The following is a 20,673-nucleotide window of genomic DNA, read 5'->3' on the forward strand; positions in this document are numbered from 1 at the left end:
AAGAAAGCTGCAAAATTATAAGAGAACAAGTGGATGTGAGAACAGCAAAGCTTCTGTAGTTATCAAGCTCTGATGCGACCAGCTCGTCGTATCTGAGTGGTTTCTTTCTTTGAAACAAACACATCGTTTCAAAATCCTGTGACTAACGATGCTAATGAGTTAAAAATATTTCCTAATTGCAAAACCGAAACCGAAGTATAACTTCACAAGAGAAAATATTATACGCTAATATATGACCTTGTTCTGGTAATATTAAGATTTTATTCTCTACTACAACTTCATTATCGATATCTTATAACTTTATTCTAATGACATAATAACTTTATTCTCATTTTCTTATGACTCTATTCTAGTAATTTTATGACTATTCTAATATTATTACGACTTTATTCCCATTAATTGATTTTATTCTTTTATGACTTTTTTCTCATAACTTTATAACTTTATTCTTGATTTTTTTTTTTTTTTCTGAGCCTGGTCCTGTAACTCAGATGGGTCTCTTGACTGATTAATTCCCTCATTGTCACGTAAACTACCAAGTTTCTAAGGCCTTTACAGAACAACTGTAGTTAAACTGGGATTACACTGTATGTTTTGTATTAAAGGGTATCAGAGTAAAGAGGCCAGTTAAAAATTCCCCTCAGATTTGTAGGTGCATCACCTGCTGTTTTCCTTGCGCTTCATAGTTATACAGTGTTTTGTGTCAATCACATAAAATTCCACAAAACTACAAAGGAGTAGTTTGTGCATTCCACCTCAGCTCTTCAGCTCCCCATGCTGCATTTCATTTCAAATATTTAAGATGTGCTTTACAGAAAAAAGGTGAATTTTTGAATAGTAAAGCAGGAATAAGCAGAGGTCCATTGTATACTGCCAAGGTTGCTGTAAAGAAGCTTTTGAAATGGAGGAATTTCAGATTTTTTTCCCCTTTCAAGTTCAAATGAATTTTCTGGTTTTCATCTTCACCACATACATTTTGGCTCTGCATTTCCTACAGGTGCAACAGGAGATGAGCCTCTCCGAAACAAAGAATTTCAGACATGTACATTAGTATTCTACAGGTTTTTTAAAAATTGATGATCAGCCAACAAAATGCAATCGGTGCACCCTAGTACTAACCATAATAACAATGTCAGCATTAAATTAAATGTGTAAGAATCTAAATTTGAGTGCATTTTGATTTTTCCTGTTTTTACATATGCTTCATACGCAGAACAAACTGATACCAGTATTTTTACAGATGCAGGCAATTCTAAAATATCATATTTGTGAGATGTGAACACATTTCATATCCAAACTGTAGGTGAAGATGCATATTTCTGCCATCACTGAAACCACGATAACAAGCATTTTGGTTCAGGTTTAACAACTGACATGATTACATCCGTGCACATAAAGAAGAAAAAAAGCCCTCACTTTTACGGATGCACTCATCGGCTCCAGTTAAATATAGAACAAAGACGGCCGAGTTAATGTTTACACCTAACCACACACTGTTATCCTCTCACACATGCTTCCTTTTCTTGTGGCTCCTTTTGTGCACAGACAGTAAAATTGGGCTAGTAGTTGCCAGGGAAACAGATGCAGTGTTATTCCCTTTGTTTCTTAATATCCCAAGGGTATGACGAAAAAGTGCCTGAACTTTTTTGTTAGCGCTCAAGCGGCATTTGGAGAATGGATAAAATATTGCATTGAGAGAAAAAAAAAAAAAGTCGTGTTGCTGCATTGTTCTCACTCTGACGTGACACATGAAGAGCAGCTAGCACTGAGCTGAGCCTGAAATAGCCCAGTGGAATGCATCGGCCCAGCCTGGTCTGACCACACATCCGGGGTGGGTGTGGCGCCTCCGCTGCAGGCCGAGGGCCGACGGGGAGCTCCACCAGGCATCCATGACTCAAAACCTAATTAACCCAGGAATACGGCAATTTCTCTAGAGATACACAGAGACAGCGAGCGAAGCGACAGACACCAGGCTCCAGAAGGCTGAGGCACGCTGCCACCTGTCGACACTCAGGTTTAAGGCTGTAGCTAAAATGGAAAGCTTACATACAGTTCCATGCAAAAGTATTCACACCCCCTGTACTTCAAGGGTCACTTGAAGTCTGCTGGTCAGTTTAACTCACCTGCAGGTGAGGATAACTAGGATATACAGAATATATCCTATATATATATATATATATATATATATATATATATATATATATATATATATATGACATAATATATATATATATAGGATATATATCCTATATATATATAGGATATATATCCTATATATATAGGATATGTATCCTATATATATCCTATATATATATATATATAGGATATATATATACATTCAACCAATACAAAATTTTCTTCCATTTTTTGTCGTGTTCTTGATGAAGTAGTAGAGTCAAAGTCCTCTTGTTATATGGTGGTTCTTTCTTCTCGCCACTTTCCCATAAAGCCTAATTTGTTAAGTGCAAGATTACTATTTCTGACCTGACAACAGTCTATACCAAAAAGTCCGAACAAAACACCAGTTTATATACACTGCAAATCCTAATCGTACATCTTTCAGTGACTGCAGTGCTGCCAGGTTTGGCTCATAATCAAGATGAGTGATTCATATGAAAAGACTTTGTAAACATCCCCCCACCGGCAGAGCGGGGTTATGTATGTTGTGTTGAGGGGCTGAATGGATTTCAAAATGTTTTCAGGGTGCTGAAGAAGATGGCAGCCGTCCTGATAGTCGTACCTCACAGGTCGTCCCCTGCCCCCATCATCACAGCACACATTCAAACCTCCATGCACTTGTGCAAAAAGTATCCCCGGGAGTGTGCTCGTGCTATAATAACATTGCTCTTCTATTTTCTCCTTGGCTGCACCTGGCTCGCAATCATGTAACCACTATGGATTTTTTAGTACCCAGTTAACGGTCAGTGCAAGCAGCTTTGAACAGAGAAGTAGGCAAAAAAAAAAGGCCCCTATAAAGACAACATGTTTTAGGTAGTTCTTGTGCCAAAACCTAAAACAACAGTAAAACGCTGCTTGTTGAGTGCTTGTATATTGAATGCAGATCTAATTAGCTCCATTCAGCAAACCAGAATGAAACCAAACTTTCATCAGCTAATCTTGTCAACTACTCTATGGATTGTTGTTTGTAGAGTTACGCAGTCAAAAATGAACAGTAATAATTTGGGTTGTTTTTCATATTTTCATATTATAGTCATATTTTCACCATGTTAGTCATTTAGAAATGTCACAGTTTCAAACTAATTACTTAGGAGCAAACTAAGTATTTAGTTTACAAAGTAAAGCAAGCTAAATATTTAACTCTGTGCTAAAAATTTATTATGAACCTTAATATGTAACTAGCGAGCTAAATGCTTAGTCTAAAAATTTAGCTCCAAGCTATTTTAGTTGGCAAGCTAAATACAGTATTTAACTTCGAATGAAATAGTTAGATATTTAGTCTGTAAACTTAATATTTAGCTCCACTATGAATTGGATTAGTTGATATTGAAATAAATAATGTAAAATAGAGAGATTTATTATCTTCTGCAAATAAACCTCTTGCATATTTTAGTTTGACTGCACTCTGATTCAGTTCTCCATGTAGAAATCCCGTCTCGCACACGGAGGCTGCCTCCCTGGCCAAATGATTGTCTCTTGAATTCTGCCAAGATTCTGTGAAAGGGAACAGAAAACACTCAGCCTGCACAGAAACAGCTTGAAGAACCACTGTCAAGTCCCCCCCACAGCCCTGTAATGGGATATTCATTTCTCCCACCGCTATCCTGCAAAGTTATTTCCAAAGACAGAGATAAACCTGTTCAAGAAGAGCTGTTACCGCGGGTCAGAAAAAAAAAATCCACAGTGGATTTATCTCCATGAACTCCCTCACATCTTTATCTTCCATCCTCTCTTATGTGTGCTCCCAGTTCCTTTTATTGTGAGCGCAAATTGTCCAGTTTCACAAAGCTCGACGAACAGCAACACACATTCGCCTGAAGAGGAAGACCTGGCCGCCGCAGAGACACGTGTGTTATGGTAAAGTGGAACAATGTTGTCAGCTTCCAGCAGCACCATACAACTCTCAAATCCCAACAAAGGGAGGTACAAACAATAGGGATGAAAATGTTCTCATCCCTATTGCAAAGCCTAATTCAACAAAATGTGCAAATACTAATAGTTTTCCAATGTCCATACCTCGATTTCTCCTTCATACTCTGAGGAATCCAGCAGTGCCACCTTGAAGGTGGAGGTTTTAAGACGCTTTGAGCCTTTCTGAGGAGATTTCAGGTTCTTGTTTGGGGAGGTCTTCTCAGATGTGTCCTCGGCCTCTCTGTGTTCGTCCTGGTGCTTGGAGTTTTGTTCCTGTGAAACATAAAAAGTGGGATTGGAGATGGTAAAACATCAAAAGTTAAAAGTGGAAATGAACAAAACCAAAAATGAGATATTTTCCTGAATGCACAGCACACAAGTTGAAATTCAGAAAATACATTTGCTTAATGGAAGTATGCCAATTTTGAAAAAACATGTATTTCAATAAAAAGTTTTGGCACTAGGATGTGGAGGTTAAATAGATGTATTTCATAAAACTGCAATAGAAACACTTTTCTTCCACATCACACAAGTCACATGATCAACAGCTGGATGTTACTACTGGCGAAAACCACAAAGAAGATGACAGGAAGTGGTTGGAGGATGATGTTTTGTTTTGTTTTTGTTGGACAGTGTGCAGATGGCTCTGACAGAACTCTCACAGCATCACAGTTCATAAAAAGTTGTTTGTCATTCTAATGTGTAACATATACGACTACAATTTCCCCAAAACGCCGTAGGTAGCCGCTCCCATGTAGGTGGGGCTTTTCATTCCAACCCCTGAATAAAACACAGACGTCTTATTCAACGTACATTATGAGCATCATGGCTGAAATATGAATATCTCTCATGTAGCTGTTTACATCCATTGTTGACTTTATTTTTAAGGACTCATCTCATGAACAAGCTTATTCATGTGTGATTTTAATTTCATGTCATATTTGATGGAAACACCACAATTGCAAAATTGTTAATTTTTGACAGCAACAGAATATAGACAGAAATTTGTGCACATTTGTAATGGAAAAACAGGTGCAGTCACCATGGTGAGAGACCCAGGCTGACCTGATAACCCAGTAATCCTGCTTTATATTAGAGGTTCCAGGTTGGAACAGGGTTTAAATAATGGGAATGAGTGACAGGCATCCTAATTAGCTGATTGGCTGCAGATGCAGGGAACTGGAAACTAAAGCAACTAAGGGAAGTGCAGAGAGGAAAGAACACTACAGAAAAACATAAAACAAAACAAAAAAACTGAACAAAAATCAACCCAAACCACAAAAACCTAAACATCTCCAACATCTAAATTCATGACAGGATTTTCAGCAGTTCTATATTGAGAAATACAAAAAGTAATGTCACTAAATCTACGGAGTTTAAACAGTGTTGTCCCGTTTAATAAAAACTGACTTAAAGCAAAAATATTGACAACGTTTTTTAAACAGAAAAACATTTTTGGAATTTAAATAAATTTGATCATCTTTCCTGTAGCTTTTGTTTTCAGCTCTTCTCCTCACTCTCACGCCAAATGAAAATGGGCGGAGTCAAAGAATCCAGAAACAAACACAGATTTCTTAAACCTCAATGCAGTTTGTTTGTACACAATCAATTTACGCTATTTAAAGGAATTGACTGAAATAAAGTGATTTCAATCTGGTCATACATTCTTTCCAAACTGGTCCCAGTTATTAAATATCACATCAAGTTCAGTTTATTAGTCAGATCAGTTTGAAGGTTTCCTGTCTAAGGAAACCCAGCAGATTGGATTGATTCATTGACTTGCAGCGACAGTGGAGAGGAAAACTTTGTCCTTAACAAGAAGAAAGCTCCAGCAGAACCAGAGCATGGCTCAGTACCAGCGGCCATCTATCTTTTGTTGCCATTTACACGAATCTACACTGCTGGCACACATTTACATTGAATGGCAAAAGAAAATATACTGTTAGATATTTCTTTTTGTTTTACCTTTGAGAATAAATAAGCTGGAGATTTTAGCTCAAAAAACTGTTCATTTGCCTAAATGTTGAGGGAATCAGTCCAAGCCCTCCCACAGCAGGGAGCGGACGCAGCGTTCCAGATGTCTGCCAGTCTCTGTACTTTAAATACGCCTGTTGAAAGAGTTGTGACTGGGCTGATTGCTGATGGGGTTTTAAAGGTATTCAGATTCATGCGAGGCTTTAGATGGATACAAAAACACAGCAGGAAGCTCTAAATTCCTTCTAAACACTCGACTTTGAGCCCCTGCTGAGTCTGGAACAGGAAGAAAACATCATCTCCATCAACACGTGGATATTACTGCTGAATATGAATTCACTGAGATGCTAACTGCTGTGTTTTCCTGTATAGATGTTGGCAAAAAATAAAATCAAATAAAATAAGCAACAGCTAGCCTTCAGAAGTGTGTATTGTTCTAATTAGTTTTAAATGATGCCAATAAAACAACAAGAAGTTGCACAAAGACAAAATGAACTCAGTGGTATTAATTTAGTAGAGGGACAAAGTCGTGAAGCTGAAAGCACCAAATTGAGCAAAATGGAAAACAAAACAAAATGTTGTGTTTTTTTTAATTTTTCATTTACCCACCAAAAAACAAAACTTGCCATATTTTAATGAATCAAAGTTAATTTCATGATGGGGAATCTGTAAATCTGCCTTACTAGAAGAAAGGGATCAATTTCCTTCGTTATGACAGAATTGTTTTCTGATTTCTTGGTCTTGAGTTTGGTTTTGTTTTTTTTTATTTAATATTTCTTTCAACTGTCATCTGTAACAACAGGCTACTGTCAATGTTGTGAAATATAATTAAAATGAAAACAAAAAGATACATGACTTCTAACAGACAACTTTTTATTCCCAATCTTTTCCATTTTAAGATTTATTTAAACCTTGAAATAAGTTTAAGTTTAAAAAAAGTTGAAATGCAAACTCTATATGATGCTACTAGGAATCTTTATCAAAATAGACTTTAGGTGAAGGTTAACAATAATAATAATGTCGAAAAACACAGTTTTGTAATTGCGATATTTCCATTAAATATGAAATGCAATTTAAAAAATTGTTCACATGATAAGTCATTAAAAAATGTTGTGACGTCATCTTTCAACCACTTCCTGTCGTCTTCTTTGTGGTTTTTGCCTGTAGTAACATCTGGTTGTTGATTATGTGACTCATGATATGCAAAAAAAGTGTTTCTATTGCAGTTTTGTGAAATTAATTTTGATATGGCTGAAAAACCACCTCATCCTAGCAGCAAAACTTTTGATGGAAAAATGCCTTTTTTGTTGTTTTTTAAATTGATAAAGTTCCATTAAAAAATATATTTGCAATGCAAAATTGCGCAATTAAAATATGAAGTCTAAGGCCACTTCATATTGCCTCACTGACCTGCTTGGCCATCTTGTTGTCAGAGGATGAGTCCTGCATGTTTGCTGCTGCCCCCTGCTGTCAGGGAGGCCTCCTAGATCCCTGCCGTCCTCTCCGATTCAGGGGCCGTCTCAGAGAAGTAGAACCTACCTGGGGAAATGGTAGAAAAACAGCAAACCTAAGCTTGAACATTTCACATATGACAGTTTCATAAACCACTTTAGAAACCTGCTATCTGTTAGTGAGAAAAACAGATTGTTCTTAATTTTCCCCCTAAAAGAGGTAGAATGTTGTCTTCTCTGCATTTTTAATGTATTTTGATCTCGTCAGCTGGATGTTGTTACAGCCCTGAAATGATTTTACATGCATGTTTTTTTTTTTCTTTCATGTGTTTTCATGCCAGTTAAAATTAGTCATAATGGCTAAACTGCCTCTTATAGGCCAATAAAAAAATGATTTGTACATCAGGACTGCATATAGACCCAATGTCTAGAAAACATCCACCTGTAGCCACATCACTGAAATGTCATCTGATGCTCAGCTGGAAGGTTTATTGTAACATGAACCTGGTTAAAAATCCACTGCAAAGGGGGGTTTTTAAAATCAATAATCTAAAGTAGCCATATCAGTTTTGTTTCCAAATCACGTTTACTAACCATGCTTCATAAAACTTCTATATTGCAGAAACTTCTGGTTAAACCTTCTTTGATCAAACTGAGGCATCAAACAAAAGCCTGACACAAAAGCAATCATCTAAAAAAAATTCTTTCACTGGAGGAATTGCGCTTTTCAGTTTAACATTCAAAGTTCTTGGTAGCTCAACGACTTCATCAGAAATGATGCACCTGCTCACCAAGGACATGTGCTTTCACATGAAATTCCAACCAGAACACAAAGATCCATACAGTGTAGAGTGGGTTCTTTAAGATGGGCTTGTTTGTGGGTTGGCGTGTGTGGGCGTGTGGGGGAGGGTGTGGGCGTGGGCGTGTGTGTGTGTATGTGCCATAAGTGAATATTCCTGAAAATCAGCAGGAAGCTCCAGTTGCTGGAGGAGAATGGAAGCCAAACCACAAGCGCAGAGAGAAGCCAGTTCTGTCAGTTTGAAGAGGTGTGTGTTCAGGGCACGTCACAACAGAGACTCACAGAGACCTTGGAGAAGAGTGAGTAACAATGCAGTCTACATAGACTACCAGCACTGAAACTACTTTGGAAAACTAAAAGCATATAATTAATGTAAAAACTCTTAAATCTACTTCCTGTAGTTTAAAGGGCAACATTTAGCTTTCAGGAATTAGTTATTATGAACATAAAAGCAGTGCTAAACAATGATTTTTAGATAAATAAGTAAATAGAAAGTGTCACCAGATTCTGTTTCCCTCATGAAAATGCAGCAGCAATGTAACACAAGCTACGACTCCGTCTGACTGTTGTGCAAATTTTGAGCAACCTTATAAAATTTTGAAAAAAAGAAAAAAAAAGATGAAAATGCTAATCAGTCGTGTTTTCATTTATTGATATAAAGTCGTGGTTATAAAGTTAATTTTATAGTCTTACACTTAGACAAAGCTTAGAAATAATGCAGGTTTCTGAGGCTGAGATTTTATTCCTGCAATATACAACATTGGCATGCTAACATGCTAATAAATCTTTCTCCTGCACCAAGTCTGGTTGTGGAGTACCACAGGGTTCTGTGTTTGCATAACTTTCTTTGTTCTCTCTATATGCTCTATACATTGGCATTTGGTGCACTTATTAGGCAGCATAACTTCCATTGGTCTATATATCCATGCCTTTAGGTTTACGCATACAGAAACATATACACAGATCTTATTTTCATTTGTCTTTTTTCTCAATATCAGTGTTACTCCACACCATGTGCTGCAGTTCCAACACTGGTGTCCTGATTTTTTTTGATTGTGCTGAAATTTAATTCAATACAATTTAAGACAATAAATTGCATTTTTATTCTTATTTTTTTACTTTTTATAATTGGATAAAATAACAATAAAATATTATTTGACTCTAGACAGAATAAGAGCCTCACTAAAGCAAATGAATGAAACTATAGGATGCATCAGTATTTGTATGAAAAGCTTTATGCTCTCTATGTTATTAGTTATGAAGTGAACCAAAACGGAAGAAAGCTGCAGTGTTTCTGTGAGCATCTATTCATCTCAAGCAAACATACAAATATTGACTTTTTGCTGCTTATATGCGTGATTAAAAACAAGACAAAGAAAATCTATATCACTGCAGATGTAATCTGTTTTTGTCATTATGGGCTGTGCGTAGGAACATAAAAATGTAATTATTAATCATTTTAATCAATAAATTCGGGCTCCTCATAAAAAGCCAGAGTGAGAGAAAGATTTTATTTGTAGACTTTGGAGTGAAATATTTCAGCCAGTTTTGTTTCACTGTACGTTTTACATCACGACATCACAAACTTATGGATGTCGGAATATGAAGATAGACCCGAAAAGAAGACACAAAAAGTTACATTACAGTTATATGTTCATCTGCCAACTGTGATAGAGAAAGTGCATATTTCTATTTAAACTGCTGTCCAAGGCTAATCTATTGTTGTGAAATTATTTCATAGCCACTCGGTAGATTTCGCATCTGAAGGTTAAAATGCTTGTGACCTTGGAGAATGTTCTTTGGCGGCTGTTTATTAAAAATACTGACGTGTAAGACCCATGTTGTCACAAAATATCTCCAAGGAGATCTGTGCAAAACAGCTTGCAGGAAAACTGTGACCTTGAATGACACTTGAGAACCACATAGAGAAAAGTTTCAAAAGTGGCATCATTCAGACAAAGTAAAAAAAAAAAAGATTTTAAATTGCATCCACTAGAGAGATTAGAGGCAGATTATCAGTTGTTTTTGCTGTTTTAAAAGTAAGTAGATCACATTGTACATCATTATTTGAAATGTTGGTGTTGTTAACATTGTTACTGTAGTAGGTGGCTTCCATAAAAAATATTTTGTTTACGTATTTGTTGAAACTGACATGATGTCGTGACAGTTTGGTGATAATCTGAAAAAACTGAGCTCCTCCATTTTCTCCCAGAGCTAAATAGAAACAACCAATCAGAGCCAGGAGTCAGGTCTTAGCGCTGTCAATCACAATCTCGTGTTGTGCTGCACATTCCCACCCCCCTGCCATCCTCAAAGCCTCCCCACCGTTGCTCTCTGCTATTGCTACAGCTTTCCTCTGTCAGCAAGTACATGATGTTGATTGACAGCGCTAAGCCCCTCCTGCTGGCACTAATTGGTTGTTTTTGGTTGGGAGCGGTGGTGCATATCTTCAGATGGAAATAGTATCTCAAGGAGGAGATCGATCTTTTCACAGCATACCAAACAAATATGTATAAGACATAATCTTTATAAAAGTTACACACTGCAGTGAGAGGATCTCCCTGATGGCCTCTCAGCTCTGCAGGCGTTAAATCACATCAGTTCAATCATGATGACCATGGTATTATCACAACTTGTTCTGAGGACAGACATCTACCTCCAGACTCCTGGCCTGGAAAAGGTCCTGACATATCGCACATGTTTAAAGGAGTGTGAACGTCCTCTCTCTGTGTCTCCTTCAGCTCCCCCACTGTGCAAATTGTCCCATTACACAAAAATCACAGTGATCTGACAGAAATGAATTCCCGTCCCTTGGGATAAAAGGGAAGCGGGGGTCCGCTCGGGGACTCATTTCCCACTTGCTGTCTAATCAATTTCCTGTCACTGGCTGAACTGTGGATATGATTTCAGAGTAAACTCTGATTGGAGAGAAGAGGATCTGAAGAATGATGCATTCTCAAGGAGGGGGAAAAAAATCAAGTGATCAGCATCGCCGCCTCCTCCTCTGATTGCACTCTGAAACAAATGATTCTAGGCTAATAAGTACTCACCCACTCTCTGGAGTGGGTACGTTACAAGTGCTTTTTTTTTCAAAGAGAGGTAGAAGGTTATGTCTCTGTTCATTCAGAGCAAAAATCCTACATCCTGTAAGTAACCCTCTTTCTTACAGTAAAAGACTCACAGCATCATCATTTAGCTGAAGCTAATCCCTGAGATGGTGAGAGCAAAGTAAATCTGCCATCTCAAAACAACTCTAAGCTAAAAATTTTGCGTTCATGCAGAAGCCTTTTTTTTTATAAACCTTTAAACCAGGGGTGCTCAAAGTTGGTCCTGGAGGGCCGGCACCCTGCATGTTTTAGTTCTCTTCCTGGTGGTACCAACAACCTTTTCAGCATGTCAGTGTTCTTCTTAGGCCTTCTAACGAGCCATCATTTGATCCAGGTGATTTAACCAGGAAGAGACACTTACTGGAAATACTTTCCATGTTAAATTCTCAGGGCACGTTTGGAACAGGAAGATCAGTGGCTGTGGACTGCCTCCTACTGACATTTATTATTGTCTTCCTTGTTAACAATCCCTGAAAAGAAACATCATAACAGTTTAAAGGTTCATTAAGAAGCACTTTCATAAACTACTTTATTGTTCCCAAGGGCAAATTTATAATTGGCTCAAGACTGTAGAGTAGCAGCTGTTCAAACAAACAATAAAATACACATACAATACATACAAACGGCCATATATGTATACTATGTAGACACAACCATTTAAAAAACAACAGAACATCAACATTATTGCACACCTTCTAGGCCTCACTGTACTTTATTTTAAAATTTTGATTCAAAATTTTGATGGAAGTGAGTATAAAAGAGTATTTTGGGGGATTGTGTACCTTCTACTGGAAGGCAGCATTTCTTACTGCATATCCAGAACTCTGACTCAAATACGAAGATTGAACTTGTTTTAACAGAAGTCCCTTTGATCTTGGGTTTTCTCAGAAAATTCATAATCTTTCATCCAACAGTAGTCTTGAGGTTGTCACAAAACTTTACTGTAAGCATTCTGAATCGTTCTTAACGTCCCCCTGAGCCACAGAACCGAAAGTTTTCACCGTGTGGACATCCAACAACAAATTACCCCAAAACAACTGCAGTCAACCCCACTCCAGTTCCCACTGTGGATATTTTTCACTCCCGTTCTGACCACGTTAACAAGCGCGCCGCCAACTATGACACATTTCACAAAGACTCCAGAATCGATAGTTACCGCCGTTTGTTCGCTGGAGGTGAAAATTCCCTCCTACAGGCATGTTGAGACACACACACAGGAAGAAGATGTGATAAAGAACACAAATCACCTAAACGTAAAGTTAGTTGGAGGTAAATGGATGTCCCTTATAGAGACATTGTGTCATCGAATCAGATTAATTGGCAAATTAGCACAGATTGATGTCGTAGAGTGAGGCAGTGGAGCCCGGCGAATGCATTAATTTCCTGTAACAGACTATTACCCACAATTGCCTCTATCAGCCAACTGACAAAGACCTCTGCAGAGGCGAGGAGGGAATCTCAAAGTGCAGTGTGGACTGCTATTTTCTTTGTTGCGGACCTCGTGTAGCTCCCAGACAAGCTCTGCCTTTGATATGTGGCTTCAGTTCTAATAATTCATCAGAGAAGAAAAGCATCATGTCTCCCCTAACAAGCCGGGCCAGTCCCCACCTTTCTTCTGCCTCTTCCTCCTGTCTATCCAGCCTCCTAAGAGGTATGCTTTAATCAAAGCTAGGCAGGAGGATGGAGAAAGTGTGTGTGTGTGTGAGAGAGAGGGAGAGAGAGAGAGACGAAGTGTGTATGCATGTGGAAGAGAGCAGGCTAAGCTTCGAGATGCAGTTGCCAAGGTAACTGCATACAGTCCTCTCTTTCACACCGACTCATCTCTCTCTCTCTCTCTCTCTCTCTCTCTCTCTCTCTCTCTCTCTCTCTCTCTCTCTCTCTCTCTCTCTCTCTCTCTCTCTCTCTCTCAGAGCGATGATAGGGGAACAGAAATACTAACTGAACAAGAAGGCGAATGATGAGACAGCTGGAAAGAAAGGGGGATCACAGATAAACAGAAAAGATAAAGAACGACAAGAAGGAGGAAGTATGATTATGTGGCATTTCAAGTCAGAGCAAATATCAAACAGTCGCCATCATGGCTCAAGGTAGCAAAAGTGAACAGTGGATGTGTTTCCATCTACCATACAATTGCACAATTTGACATTTATAAATGTCAAAATTTATAAAATAAATTTGCTCAACAGAACCACGCCGACTCTCACTTTTCAAATCAAAGGTATGGTTATAGGATCAGGTTGTTTTTTCAGTTGTATCAAAATGGGTTTATTTCACCAAACTGCAATGGAGACATTTCTTTCACATCACACGGATGTTGCCGCTGGCGCAAACCACAAAGAAGACAGGAAGTAGTTGCAGGATCAGTTTTTAAACTTTTTAAAATTTTAAACTTATTAGCTTATTAGCTGAACAACAACAAAGACATTGAATTTGGTCCATGCATCATGAAGATTTGACAATGTCCATTTACTCATTAATATGTTATCAATTTTAGATTTTTGCACTACCTAATATTACATTTTTCCTTTTTCAGAGACTTAAACTTTGTGCTTTTATTGATTTTTAGTTTCTGAGTCCAACACACCATTGTAGAGAATGCTAAATGCTAACTTTAGTATGCTAACAGAGAGTATTCCTAGTCCTCTTGGTGTTAGATTGTGAATAGGCTGCTACAAATCTGCTACTTTCTTCACAGAAGTTGAGAAAATGACAAATTATATAATAAAGAAAAAGTTGAGGTGTAACATTGAATTTTATTCAGTAATAAAACCTAAAGTTGTATCTTTTAAGTTACTTTGTTTACTGGATCTCTGCTGCTGTACTGTCCAGCAGTGTCTCCTGTTGGCATTTGTACCTTGAAGGCAGCAGAGTCTCAGTCTGGCATGTCGCCCCACTGCTGCCTGTCAGTGGCAGTTCACACAGTGGCCCAGAGAAAAGGATGGGAGACTCAAGGACACCACTGTCACTCACCCAGCACCAGATCCAAACACACTGACACTCTGACAACTCATGTTAGCACTGATGAGACCCATCGGGCATCGCTCAGAGCACTTCTTATTTACCAACTACCTCGAGTGAAGAAATGAAATGAGTTTTTTGATAGTGTGATCTTAACACTGCTGGAGCTGGAGAGCCTGACATAAAATTTCAGGATTACTCTCACTCCCATTAAACAAACTGTCTGATTTAAATAGAAAAAATGGGACTGAACAATGAAAGCTTAACCACAGAAAAAGTCTTAAATAAAATAGCTAAATAGATCATTTTCCATTTGATTTGTCCTCCATTGTGAAATCACAAGAATCTTTTTTAGATGAAGGCATCAGATATTAATAATATAGTACTCTAGTACACTTTTTAAGCCCATTTTGTTAGGTGTGAAATAAAGACTTTTCAGGACAACCACACCTAAGAAGTAACAACTGATTGAGGGTTAAACTCAGCTAGCTAACTAATATAAAGCTGGCTGCACATTGAAAACTCCCACTCTCTAAAGTCTGTACAATTCATAACGTATACTAAAAATAATAAATATAGAAGAAGAATTACTTTATTCATCCCAGGGAAATTATTTCGCAGTTACAGCAAGAATTTTATTATATACAGATTAAGCTGCGTCTGCAGGCAGCCGTTGGGGACGTCTGTGCTGCTGCTACATGTTTAGCATTGAAATTATATCTTAGCTTTGAATAGCTATGCTGATAGCTACACTGTGCTAAAAGGCTAACTCTTTTTCGCACAACTTGAACATAACAATAGTCTTTTCCAGCATCCAATATGATTGTTTTCAGAAGCAAAAATGAACCCAATGTGGGCCAAGAGAAGCAGCTTCGTCATTCATTTGCTGTTTGTGGAAGTTGCTTGTGCATCAGATTTATGGGCGTACCAGAAACTCTTGAATAAAAAGGATTCCGGTCAAAACCGTCATATGTAAAAAAAAATTTAAAAAAATCGTTTCTTAATTTTTACCCCATTGAAATCTTTATCAGTAGATTAATTAATCAAAATGAATGCGCTACAGTCCCATAGTTACAATGCAACTGTTATTCAGCCGTTCCAAACTAATATGCTTGATTAATAGTATGCAAAGCGACATTTACAGGTTTCTGTGAATTCCTATTTGCTCTCTTGTAGGAGTCTTTTTCATTCTGCACTAAAGCTCAGTGGAGGATTCCCAAGGACAGCTGCCTTACCTCTGACAAATCTGTCTTTCTGCCACACATTGTGCACCCTAAGGACTGAAAAGGTTTTTTTTTTCCCCCTTTCTCTCCTTGCAGTTCTTCCATCGTCCCCAACTCCCACTGTTGATGCCATGATAAATGACCAAAGGCACCATTTCTGGAATTATGCACCTCGGCAGCATGCAAACAACAGACTAGAGCGTTAAACAAGAACGTGGGTGTGGAAGCGTACAGGCGGATGAAAGGGCATCATCATGGACCTCGAGGGCAGGGAGACACATAATGGCAAGACAAAGCTTGTTGGTTTCTAATTGCTCTGACAAAGCTGTCCTTAACTCTTTAAACCACAAAAATGACACTCAGAGGGCCGTACCCTGCACAGTGCTTGTTGTTGAGCTGTCCCCTCTTATCTATTATTGTCGAAATCGCTTCCAAAACAAGCCTTTAAATCATTTCTGCTTTGTCTCAATGCGAGCTTTATTTCCACTGCGTGGAATACATTAAATGTGTGCAGAACCCAAACCAAGCTGGCCCTCTAAAACATATCCAAGTGTGAGAATATGTTGCCCCAGATTCGTTCCGTTTCTGCCAAAAAGTTCTGCAAGACTCTCTGAGGCTGGAGTGTATCTGTCTCAACTAGAAGTCTCAACTGTGTTCCAGTTAATGAGACACTGACAACAGTCCCACTTTTCAAACCAGACTCTCCAGCATTGTAATTTCTGTGTGGTAAAATTGTTTCCTGCTGCTTAAGACTGCAATCACAGCTGTTTATGGCTGTAGATGAAGTGCTGATGTAAAAACAACAATAACAAAAAAAAAAAAAACAGGTCAGAGCAGTTTTGGTAATACTGTTCCCGGTTGTTCTGGAACTACATTTACCAGGGTTTTCTATTTTTGGGGGGCTAGAAATGATCTTACAATGACAAATAATTTATTAGCTGGTGAAGCAGGGTAATAGGAAACCAGTAGACCCAACAGTGGTGGTGTACCTCCTGCTGATTGTGTGTAATTGAATCATTAATTGAAATGAGGCTTGTTCAACATGGGAGCAGTGTGAGTTTAATCAGTGAGGTCATTCACCGGCGTCAAACAGACGGCTCTTATTTCAGGACGATGGCAGGAAGTGTCATCATCCAGGCTGTGCTGCAATTCTCTCTGAAACAGATCATTGTTCTGTGCAAAACATCTTACTTTGACTTAAACTGAATCACAACCCAGGTAAAATTATATTAAAAGTTGCAACCAGAAAGATGGAGAAGAAAATGGAAACCTACCATTCAATTAGACATGATGGGCCTTTTTTTTTGACTGAACTGAAACACTGAATTCCACAGCAGATCTACATGGTAAGGTTGTCAAAGTCAAGCTAGCATAACCGATCTACGTCTCTCTCCCTCACTAGCTTTTCTTTCAATAAAAACTTTTTCCTGATGTGATGCCCTTGGACCTTGCTCTCTAGTTGTTGTAGTGTTGACAATTAGTAGCAGCTGCGTCCCTTTTTTAAAAGAAATCTCACGTACATTTAAGGTTTGCTGCGTCATGTTGCCAACTTGACAGCTAAAACCAGTGGCAGTCAAAGTTATTGAGCGGTTTTTTGTCCTCTCTATTGAGTGTAAAATCACATGGCAATTTGCCTGTAGAATACTATGAGCTCACATTTTCTGAATCTTTTCTTTCTTTCCATTAGTACAATGTTCCCACCACTTCTGGGGCCCTTCATTTCAGGCCCTAGAATTGATGACCTTTTATAGGCATCAGGTGCAGACAGAATCAGTCCAACTGGAATGATATATTATTGGTATGCAATGTGTGAATGCATGCAAGCATTCCATTACACTCACTGATATTGTGATGATAATTGTGGGTTCCATATATAATGCAGTTCAAGGACAAATCTGCATGCTTACAAAGCCGACAGTTTTAATGCGTCACCTCCTAGTTTGTTAAGCTAGGAGGTTGAAATGCATACAGAGCTTTTGAAGTCCCAGCAACATAATACACAACATATTCAAATAAAATTGGTGTGTTGTGTCCCATTAAGCTGCAGACAAGCTCATGTGTGCTACAGTTCAAGTTCCACAGAAACACTCGTCTGTAGAATTTCAAACGGAACTTGTCTGATGGCCCAAACCGCTTGAAGTTTTGCTTCGGCACTGCACACACACTTCGTCTGATCCTCATTTTGCCTTTCCCTTTGAAGGAATACACAAACACATGTATACTGACAATACATACACATAAACGCGCACCCACACACACACATATACACGCCTACGCAATTCTTTCCTCCTTTGATTTTATTTTCTGCAACAGATCTCTGTCCCTGTGGTTGTTTATTAAAATGTACAAAAGTCATTTTACTATAAATATTACTTTATTTCTTTTGTTTTTACAAATTCAGTCTTTCTTGTCTCATCTACTCAGTTCAATGCTGTTTAGTGTAACTCTGTCACTATATGAAGGGAGAAAAAATATCAGCTGGCACACAATCAGTTCTGAACTGTTTATATATAGTGGACCCCCACATATTCACTGTTCAGTTTTCACAGATTTTTCTGTTGAACACAACTACAAATCTTAAATATTTGACAGAAAACACATCTTGGGAAGCTGAAATATATAGACGCAATTCTTCTTGACATTTGCAAAGCGGCTGATTCAAGAGTGGCTTAAGTTTTACTAGTTGCTGATTGGCTGTACTCTAGCCTGGTGAAAAGCTGCAGCTAGTTCTACACTTTGCTTTGTCCAGATGTCTGGACCCTGTTTACTGAGAAATGACTGGTTGTTGGAGGCGTGGACTTTGTTGAAGTTGAAACGATTGGATTCGATTTTACCTAATCACTATTGTTTGGCCATGACAAATGTAATACGCCAGCATGATGAAGATTCCTGAAAATTGTGTGAGCTGAAAACAACCCTGTGGGGAGTGGAGCCACAACATCTTTGCCAGCAATAAAAAGTCAAGCATTATTCTTGCTCTGACTTTAATTGCTCAATATTTAGAGTTGTGGACTGGATGGCTTCGTTCTTTTTCTCCACTGCCATTGCCAAACTACGATCACAGGCAGAATATAACTGTAAAATGACGTCTTTGTTCATCACTATTTCTTCTGTTCCGTGATTGTAGAAATTGAGCTCAATGGAAGAAATTCCAGGCGGAGAACTGAAGGGAGATGAGAATAGAGTGGAACTGCATAGGAAGGCAATGACCCGGCTAACTTTACCCTCAAGAGCAGCGATAAGGAAGACTCTGGATGTTAGCTTCAGCTGCAGTGCTGAGACTGTGTCAACTGTGTGCATTAATTCATATTAAGGTATATTGGATATTGAACTATATGCAGGTATGCTATTTTTAGAGGGGACCTTAAGCATTCCTACATTCCATAGTCACTAAACCAAATACCAAGGGTCCTCTGTACAGTCATGGCAAAAAAAAAAAAGGTTTCTGTAATGAACCTCCACTAGAAACTGTGCACCTTCTAATCACTGAGCTGACCATGAACTTGCCTTTTTACCAAACTATTCTTGAGTCAATCTCTGACAGATGGCTTCCTAAACTAGAGAGGGATCCCAGGACAAGGTCTGAAAAGAATGCACTGCAAGTATTGCAATGGTCTAGGTAACATCCAAACATTAGCTTAATTAAAATCCTCTGGTGGGACGCTAAGCAAGGAAAGGTAAGGCAAGTTTTTCTGTGGAACACATTTCAGCAGCAGGCAATTCACAGATCTTTACATGATAAAAACATAAAACAACAAACAAGTAAACATTATGAAAACAGCTGTGCAGAGAAAATTGTCAACACACCTTAATATAAATAGAAACAGTGTTGTGATGAAAGATAGCTCAAAATTTTATCAAGCAGAATGAATAACTGCTAAACTTATAGAGAAAACAACATCAACAGTCAAGGATTTTTGTTTCTACTCCACTTTCCTCTAAATATTAGCTAACTTTATGTAATAAAAGAATACAAGCTTTGACTCGACTTCCACCGACTGGTAGCAGTTGAATCACATCGGTGTTTTTGACCATGGCGTGAATTCAACCAAGGAAAAAGTAATTTAAGATATACTATCCCAGTGGACATCCAGCAAAATTGTGGAGCAGCAGCATTTATCAGGAGCTGTGATTACCCAAAAGATATAAGCCAAATATTTTCCCTTTTTAGCTCTTAAAAACATTTTCAAAAGCACAAATAAATAAATTAATAAACAGCGTTATGGCACTTCAGTTGTTAGACGGTGTCTTCTGTCCATCAACCAGCCACTACAGACTTTCCTCTAGCTATCAGGTATGCTAGAGGATACCTGATGAATGAACTCTGATAGACGGCTTTCACCATTTCCTTCTATGGACTTCTTTCAAAGTGTCTCAATGAGAGGTCCAGAGTGGCGCTAGCAAAGATTTGTGCGAGATTTTTAGGGCCGTCTTGATTTCTTCGTCCTGATTACAACTAAATAGTTTCATCTCAAGTATTGGTAACAGATTACACTCAGCAGTTCCACCTACAGTAGGGTTTTAGCCTTTAACTTTGAGATAAACAGCTGAGTCGCTTGCGAAATCCTTTCCAACCCTCCGGAAAGTTGCAAATCATGCCCCCTGATTATGTTGCAAGCGCCGACACAATGTTGTCTTTGTTTGAGCACGAAGCGAGATTCACTTTTTTAGGTCCACAGGAAGGAGTTTTTTAAAATCCACTCAACTTTAAATAGCAAAACCATTTCTAGCTACCTGCAAGAGCAAACGAGTGCCGTTTAGGGGAAAGGAAGAGGCATGAGCCAAAGGAAAGTCTGCTCTTATCTTCTGGGAAACTTTTTCATGAATTTTTAATGTACTGAGATGAGTTCATTCCTGCAATGCTCAAGTCGAGTATATTCCATTTTCTGTGCTGGTTTCAGCGCTGAGAGCTTCACAGACAAAACATGCAGTGAATACTTTAGCTTAAGTATTCACATCCATTTAACTTTTGTACATTTTGTCACATTGCAACTTCAGAGTACATTGTAACACAATGTTCCACATTGTGTTACAATGTACTCTGTGTTACAGACTAACACAGAGTACATCGG

At 38.3% G+C, this 20,673-nt stretch overlaps 1 protein-coding gene across 8 annotated transcripts in view; it reads right to left on the reverse strand.

The window, feature by feature from the left end:
• Positions 1-20,673, reverse strand: part of LOC102224345 (band 4.1-like protein 1) — a 103,665-nt gene that overhangs the window by 43,799 nt on the left and 39,193 nt on the right. For 7 of the 8 annotated variants that reach the window (XM_023325676.1, XM_023325677.1, XM_023325679.1 and 4 more), the window contains exons 2-3: positions 7,474-7,602; positions 4,195-4,362 (exon numbers count right to left, since the gene is read on the reverse strand). In XM_023325676.1, the coding sequence (XP_023181444.1) occupies positions 4,195-4,362; positions 7,474-7,512 (207 nt within the window). In that variant the 5' untranslated portion in view covers positions 7,513-7,602. The remainder of the gene's footprint in view (positions 1-4,194; positions 4,363-7,473; positions 7,603-20,673) is intronic. The other variant, XM_023325675.1, reaches the window with a different exon arrangement.

The sequence above is a fragment of the Xiphophorus maculatus genome, chromosome 20, assembly GCF_002775205.1.
Source record: "Xiphophorus maculatus strain JP 163 A chromosome 20, X_maculatus-5.0-male, whole genome shotgun sequence".
Taxonomy (NCBI): domain Eukaryota; kingdom Metazoa; phylum Chordata; class Actinopteri; order Cyprinodontiformes; family Poeciliidae; genus Xiphophorus; species Xiphophorus maculatus.